An 8,323-nucleotide genomic window follows, 5' to 3' on the forward strand; every position below is an offset into this window, starting at 1 on the left:
TCCCGTACGCTCGTGTTTTGGTGCACGGGTTTTGTGGAAGAAAATCCACAAGGACACTCTCGGTGCCGGCTGCTGGCTGTCCAACCGGCGGCGTGCCGATGTTGGCAGCTTGCCCCGGCCGAGCTGTGGTTTCGGTAAGAAAATACGTCCCAAAACGAGCCTTGTCAGGAGCGTCGCTCGTAAACAGCTTGGTGTGATTTAAATTTACGCCGATTCCACATCTCGCCGGGAGCGCCTGCGGGAACGTGCGACGCGATATTTAAGCCGGGCTTGCATCGCCGATATTTCCATCACGCATTCCACGCGAGTATTTTATTTGCATTCGCACATCGCTGTCAGATCAATTTTTCATCTTTACCACCGGGAACGGAGCGAACGAGGTGCTGCTCCGCGCGCCGAGAACCGATGTTATCACATAACAAAAACGAGCTTTTTATTTATCCTTCGCTTTTGATAGGCCAATCGGGTGGTGCAGTGAACTGCACGGGCAAGGAAGACTGGCGAAAGAAATTAAATCCATTTCGCAATTAAAACGCATCGTCGGGGCGTGAGTCAGCTGATTTCTGTGAAAGGAAAGGACCAAAAACCGGCAGCTATGGTGTGTGTGTGTACGATTTTTTTTCGCAACAGCACTGTAGCCACCGAGCGTATGTTTAATTTCGATGCCAGAACCTTTCGCCGGGGATTAACTGACGGCGGACTTCATTTGCCCTCGGTACGGGTTCAAAAACTTTTCGCTCGCACATTTAGCTACCGCCAAAAACTAACTTTTTTTCACGCAAACTAACGCGGAAGTTGTTGCTTTTTTCCCACTGCAGTTAGTGGTAGCATGTAAACCTGCCACGCTCGTCCGTCGATCGGAGCACGTGAAAGTTTCGTCCTGTAGAATAATGCGATCCTTATGGGTTGCAGAAAACTTTTCAATTTGTTAATATGAAATTATTTTTTTCCTCACGCTCAAAAAGTGCTCCCGTTACCAGCAAACCTGTGTGGAGTGCTGGTACGCCGCAAGGAGCGCAATGTTGGCAACAACTACGAAAAATAATGATCACGCATAAATTCATCGTACGGGTTTCGTTCGGCAGTGTCTGGCGAAGGTTTTAATTATTCGAATCAGAACAGGAACTCCGAACCATGCGCAGCGGTATTTCGACTTTAGACGGTGCGGAATGCGTTTAAATGCTTTAAATCATTGCTTGAAAATACCGGTGAAGTTTGGATTTCGCAAACAGAACGGAGGAAATTCTCCGGAAAAATTCTAAACGTCTGAAATTCGTAAAATCAGGCACAAATTAGGCAAATGGCGCAGATACAGTTTTCCTTCGATTGAGGGGACTTTTGTCGTTTTCGCTTCCACCGTTCTTGACGACATCTTGCACGAGGAATGCAAATAAAAAAAGGAAAAAGTAAATACCCGGGGCTGGACAAGGACATGCCCTAAAATTACTCCCCGGGTGCTGATTACCGTTAATTTGGAATGAGGATTTTTTCTTCGGTAATTTCTCTTCATTCTCTCCGGACGTTCCGGAAGCTGGAATCTGGACGTTTGGAATCCGGTCGGTCTTAGGCTGGAATTGCGAGAAAAAAAAGGTGGGCTGCAAGCGTTCGGGGCAGTACAAATTAAGATGCAGTCCGGTCCGCCCTGTGACCAATTTATCATTGCCATCGTTCACGTCGGTTGCCTGCAATTTTCAGTGTACGCTAGCGTCCCTTTTATTCCTGGCGTCCGACCGATGGTCATTCATTTTGGGAACATGTGCCCCGCCTTCTCGTCGGTGCATGGTGCAGCTGTCCGTAGCCATGCGATGCAATTCCAGTGAAAAGGAAGCCAACGGGGCCCGTTCGGTGGCATAATAGCCGGAGCCAATAAATAAGCATCCGAGAACCTCCCGAAACGCACCGATGCGGCATAGAAAAACCCACAAAAACCGCAGCCACGGCACGGGTCGAGCAATCGACCGTTGCCATGGGACCGCAGGACACGCATCCTCGTAACGAATCAATAAAATAAATACAATCGATGACGCAACGGATCGGGGTCGGTTGGGAGACACCTACCGGTTTCTTTCTATGTTTGTCTCGTGGTTACGATAGAAGATAGATCGGCTCGAATGTTGGTGCGTACGGCAAGGGTGCTGTAAAGGATATTTATCATTTATTTGTCCCGAGCAGAGCCAACACCTGCCTCGGAGGATGGACGCCAGAGCTCGTGGACATGATTCATGGCGATTGACTTTTGGGGTTCGAACTTTCCGATGAAGTTGCACGCGATTTATTGCAAACGTTGTTATCCCTGCGAGGATAAGCTGGCTCGACACTGATCCACCCTCATAAGGAGATCTGAAGCATCACGTGAAAATTGGGTCGAATCGCGAGACATGCAGGCCCACAACCGGTACCGTATCGAGTCGACCTCTTTGCAGAGCAGCAACAGTAGTGTCGCGTACTCCTTCATTGCAGTGCAGGGAATGGTCGCAGAGAAATCCGTGTGCTGTTTGGAGGAAAAGTACATTATAACGTGATCGTCAATGCTCCGTCCACGTAGATGACTTACCTCCATCAAACAGTTGTTTGCAAGCGTCTCGTCGAACAGCGACAAGCGGTAGCAAATCGCCAGATAACCTTCCGTGTCTTCTAAGAAGAAGTTCAGCTGATAGATCACCTCAAAAATAGCCTCCATTAGGATCTTCTCGCGGGAAAACTCGACGTCAAGGCAGTTGAGTATGGTCAGCTCGCCCAAAAATATGTAGTTCTCCACATGCGGGTAGAACTTCTCGTAGCAAAAGTCCGAGTAGGGACCGCGCTGAATCAGAATTTCCGCCAGCAGCTTAATAACCGGCTCGATGGGAGGGAAAAACAGCTTCAACAGGTCCTGAATGTAGCCGATTGCGGACGTAACGAGCGTTTTGTACGCGTTCAGCACGTTGTCATTCGTGCCCGTAGTAACCTTCCCGTACACGGTTCCGATCTCGCCGTACAGCGTCCCGAGTGGTTTCGTGAGCGGGTTAAAGATTTGGGCAAATAATGCCACGCGTGCGCCCACCTTGGGAATAGTTCTCTCAGCAAGCACCTGCAGCTGCTGGAGAGAACTGATGATCTTGTTGTAGTCCTGCAGCATCTCGGTTTCCCAAGATTCCGTCAGCATTTTTCCGTTGGCGGCGTTGATACCGATCTGGTAGATAAGATTCGCCTGGTTGATGGTGCGAGCGGATTCTAAGGCGGTGTACGCCATCGCGGGAAAATCCGTCGCAAAATCAAGCGTTCCCGTGTACACTTGCTCCACGACCGACGAATCTACGTACGTATTAACGTTGGCTGACGTGGCACCCTTATTGCGAGCCTCGATCACTTGGTTTCGGAGTACAGCTAGAGCGTTTTTCAGCTTGGTCAGTGATTTCTGCAAGGTGACTAACGTGTCGTTCAGCTCGTTACGAACGTACACGCTGACTTTCGTTTGGACCGTTGCGAGTAGGGTTTGCGCATTTCCCGAGATGAACGCGGCCATGGCATCGATCTTCGTATCGACATCACTGAACAGCGTTTCTGCGGGACCCACATCGTTCAAGGCCAGTGTGACTAGAGCCTGAGATATTGGCAGTGCAACGGCTGCCGTTTTTTCGAACACCGCTTTTAGAGCAGCGGCGGCTTCATTTATCGCCGCCACCGGCCCGTTTACGATGATGTCACCAAACACAATCGCATTCACTTCATCCCGAATCTGCCGGGCGTACTGATCCACGTTAGCCGCCCCAGAAATGGTCGGTGCTATCCCAAAATCTCCATTAGCATAATGACACTGGAAAGCGAACAAATTTACAAAGAGCGCACTTTACCGGTCAGGATACGACTTCAACGCTTACCTGCAGTAGCACGATGACTGCGGCTAAATATCGTAGCGAACGCATCTCGCAACACCGATCGATACTGATCGTGGGCTCCAGCGTGAGGGAATACGGATCGGTGCCAGCATGGTTTGTTTTCCAGCTGGCCTCCAACTGAACACATTTTGGACTTCTTTCGGATGCAAGCGTGTTTTAAAGAGGTTATCTCGCAACGTGTGTCGCGAATTCCACATTCTGCAACGCGCGGTGAAGGTCGCAAATATTGATTTTCTTTCCGAATTCGACCTCGATCTGGAAAGAAGATTGCATGTAAACACAGGTGTTGTGTTATATTCCACTCACGTAGCAGTAGGGCATTGCGATTTTATAGAATCAAAATATTGAAAAGAGTTGACATGGTTGCTTCTAACCTCTTAGCATCGATAAGTTTGCATTCTTTCCAGCAGAGATAGTGATGATCATACTCTTCTATACGCCTGTTGTGACATAGTTCATTGATTGATGTGCTAGGGGTTAATAGGCTTTCTACCTAAGCCCAAACGTTCATCGAGCACATCGTTGAATTTCATCTACATGCACGGTACTGTCGGTGTGCTTCCAGCAGAGAAAAACGAAAACTAGTGCCTGTATTCCTTTTTCTTCGCCAATGCTCCGTTCAAGCCTTAGACGTCAAGCTCGGGTGGTTGCAAGCAGGCAGGGCAGTAATTTTGTTTGCTTCATAAACAAATTTATTAAAGTTTGTCTTCCCGAACGGTGGCCCAGTCTCGTACGCGCGTCTCGTCCGTGCTGCTCTCATACCGTCAATGAACGAGCGTAGTTTGCGAGTTGTTAGATGAGAAACCTTCCGTTGGATATGCTTTTTTTCTTCCTCGCATCCTACGCTGGTACACCGGCATCGTTCTCGTCGTCGTTTAGTTGGGAGCGCTCCGGGGCACGAGCAGCGAGAAATATAATATCATTATGTTGATTTGAAATCTTATCAGTTATCAAGAGGCTGGCAGTGAAGCGAGACCGCGCGAAAGTTGTTTCCAGATTGATGTCAGTTACGCGGCGGTAGAGCTGAGCGATGCACTTCTGACGAAGCGACGCCAAATTGAGTCACTGGCAGAATAAACTATCCAGAGGATTGCGAGGACCGTTTACCGAGCGCTAGTTTCCTTCTCAGAACGGCATTCCTTGACCCAAATAGGACGCCACTGAAATTGGAGCTAGAAGATTTATTTTGGCTCTAGAGAGAATCCATCCTACTGCGAAACGTAATGTTTCGTTTTGGGTAAGAGAGAAATAAAACGGCACACCTGATTAAACAGATCAAAACGGTTCACACAAGCCAGTCGGATCGGTCTCTGATCGATGCGTTTCTTTGAAGAGACGATCGAATTGCAGCGCAGTGGGGATTCGTATCGATTTCGGTACGCTATGCTACATGACACAAAAACGGGGCCACCTCTTATGCTGCCACCAGACGCTCGGAATCGCCCGTGAATGATTGATTGAATTTTCTAATCTAAGACAATGTATCCGGGCCCCGGACCCGCTTGCTGAAGGCTCGTTCGTGTCCTTTTTCTCTCGCGATTGGCACCATTTCCTCCCGGGAGGAGGCAGCTTTGGTGTCGTTATCGGCGCGAACGGATCGCGTCGGTTGCTGCACCTTCGCCGTACCGGTGGCAGAAAAGCTGGCGTGGTGAGGTGGAGGAACTCCCGTTTGGAAGGGCAGCCCGAAGGGAGAGGCCACAAGCGAGCCCCGTAAAACCCAACCGTTCGCGCGTCGTCTGCACTGATTGCTGTCAGATCGAGCGAGCAAAGCACCGCGTCACACATTCATCCTCGTATGGGGTTTGCCTGTTTATGTGATTTATCCCGAACGATATGCCGCCACCATTTTCCGTGCCTCCCAGTGCCTCCCACTTCGGTGTTGGAGTAGGGAGGAAAATTCATGCAAGAGACATCAAAAAAGCACGCTACGTTCGAAGCTTGTGACGGAGGCATCGTAAGCCACAGGATAACAGCCCGGAGGTTGTTGGTGGCACCGTACGTTCCCTTGGTGAGATGGTGGGATGGATGGGGTGGAAGTGACGTAGAGGGAGGATAAAACAGGGAGAAAACAACACGTTTTACCTTTACCATGTTAAGCGCTACATCCGTCAATCATCTTTCCGCCATTGGATTTTGTGCGAGAGCAGTTCGTTTGCGTCCTTATGCTGCCAAGGGGGGGCTCGTGTGTGTGGGAGGTTGTATGGCGTGTGGGACGAAAAGGAAATAAGAGTGAGGGAGTGAGAAAAAAAAGAGATCAGCCTAGGGAAATGGCGGGCTGGATGGTTCGTTTCGTTCCAGTTTTTTTCTCTTCCGTTGCTTTCTCTTATTGTGCATGTTGAAGCTGCGGCGTACGCGTGGACAGATTTCATCTCCTGATTCCATTTTCCACGACCCCAGGCAACCCTGCCACCGAGCGGGCTGAGTTTTTCCGCTGCCACGGTGCTGACGCTGAAGCGATTCCGGTTGAGCGGGCGAGTGCTGCTGCTGCTGCTGCTGCCACTTTTGCATGCCTTTTGACTCCGGCTCGTTGTGGGGGCTTGGCCGGATCGGGGCCGTTTGATAAAGGGAAATAAGGCACACACGTACGCACATGCACGCATACACAACCATAAGCACACTGGCGTAGTCGCATTCGCAAAAATAAAAAAAAACCAAGCTGCAAAACGACCCTTCCCCGAACGCAAAATGTGTGTTAAAGTGCACGAAGGGAATATAAATATGAAACCATTACTACTATCAGAGTAAAGAGGCGTTCACTGGTGGGGTGGTAAAACAGCATATGCGTACTACATAAACAAACAATAAAAATAAAACATAACAACTTTTCCGCCCGTTCCAACCATCCTTCACACCATCGAATGAAGCATGGAGAGTTTTTACTTATTTTCGCTGCCGCGCTCCGATCCATCAACGGAGGGTTGCGCTCGTTCTCGGAAAATTCGCTTTCCCGACCGCTGGAGTGTTTCGTTGCACGGGGGGGAGTTCGTCAGTTTTAAAAGCCACAGGCCGGGGCGGTGGTTCGACTGCCACGCGTGTTCATTAGCATGCATGTGAATTTATTTTACTTTGGTCCTCGTGAGAAATGGCGCTCGGCATCGGATCAGGACCTCGTGTCGGTAGGGATACTCGCGGTACCCGTGATCCGTCTTCGTTCGGATGGGCTGATGAAAAACGTGATTCCTTTGCTAATAAAACGCACTTCCCTAAAAGGCCTGCATGTTGCGTCTTGTGTTGCGTTTTCGGCAGTGAAAGTAGATGGAGTTTTTGCTACCGCGGCGCATTATCACGCGGTAAGCGTATTCAATTTGCTAGGAATTATATCAGGGGTGGCGAATTTAAGTGCGTCGCGAAGTGGCCTTAAAATGGTTTCGATGTTCCGAACGACGGAACGACAGACGTCAGCGTGTCTGCGTGTGATTTGGAAAGGAAAACCAACAGCTTATAATGCCACCGGTTTACGAGCGCCGCTTTCATCGGGAATATTGTAGCCCACGCTGAAGCATTTCCCGCGACCCATCTTAGGGTCCGTTCAAGCGATCGATTTGTCATCGGCCTGATGATGGGTGCTCGAGCTACCATCAACGAGTGAAACCTCCGGACAAGCGAATGCTAACAAGCTTCCATTAATCCACCTCATCGCACCTTCAGCGAGCCGGTAGTACTTCCGATGCAAATACCAGTTTTACGATTGTTCTTTCACTTTTCTCTCTCGCTCCTTCTGGATGCATTTCCAACTCTCGCCCATCAGCGGCGTCGTCGTCGTCGTCATCGTCGTGGTCATCATCATTATTCCGCTTGTTGGCGAAATTTTCGCATTCCAGGAACCGCACCGTCGATCGGGTGGACTCTCTCGATCGATCGACTGCACCTCGCTGCATTGCTGGCGTTAAATGCACCACCCGGAGTCGGTGCAGCTCGAAGTGTGAAGCACATTTCACATAAATGAAGCATGTAATTACGACAATTGCATTGTAATAATTTTTAATACGAACAATTTCATATCCGCCAGGGCCGAGCGCGCGCTGGATCAGTACATCGCACCTTCCGATGCACCTTCGATCGTTCTCTCTCTCACTCTCTCTCTCTCTCTCTCTTTGCTTGGACAATCTGGCTTGGAAGGGCAATTTTTCATCCCGTTCGATAGATCTCCCCCAGCCCAGCTGGCTCGTGACGGTCTGCTAAATTGCTTCTATTTTTCAGTCTCTCACACAAACGGCAAATGGAATTGGTCGAACCGAAGACGCCCTTTTTTCCCGGTCGGACAGAGGTCCCGCTTCTCACACCCTGTCCGGCTCAAGCCCGCGGCCTGCTCGTTACGATTTGCGCGGCCAGTTCTCGCTGAGTTAGTCCGAAGGGCCCTCTTTGGAGCGCGGCGACGTGAGTGTAATTGCGGTTGTTAGGGCCGTCACTCACTTGCATTATTTGCAATTTTTATATGTTCATGA

General features: G+C 49.8%; 1 protein-coding gene across 1 annotated transcript; it reads right to left on the minus strand.

Annotated features, from left to right (window-relative positions):
- Nucleotides 1–2,287: 2,287 nt before the first annotated feature.
- LOC128729866 (uncharacterized) lies at nt 2,288–3,905 on the minus strand. Its single transcript, XM_053823097.1, has 3 exons — nt 3,861–3,905; nt 2,555–3,796; nt 2,288–2,491 (listed from the first exon to the last, which is right to left on the minus strand). Exons 1-3 carry the CDS (start codon nt 3,903–3,905, stop codon nt 2,288–2,290), a joined length of 1,491 nt encoding a protein of 496 aa, XP_053679072.1.
- Nucleotides 3,906–8,323: the final 4,418 nt, after the last annotated feature.

This window comes from Anopheles nili, chromosome 2 (assembly GCF_943737925.1).
Source record: "Anopheles nili chromosome 2, idAnoNiliSN_F5_01, whole genome shotgun sequence".
NCBI classification, from domain to species: domain Eukaryota; kingdom Metazoa; phylum Arthropoda; class Insecta; order Diptera; family Culicidae; genus Anopheles; species Anopheles nili.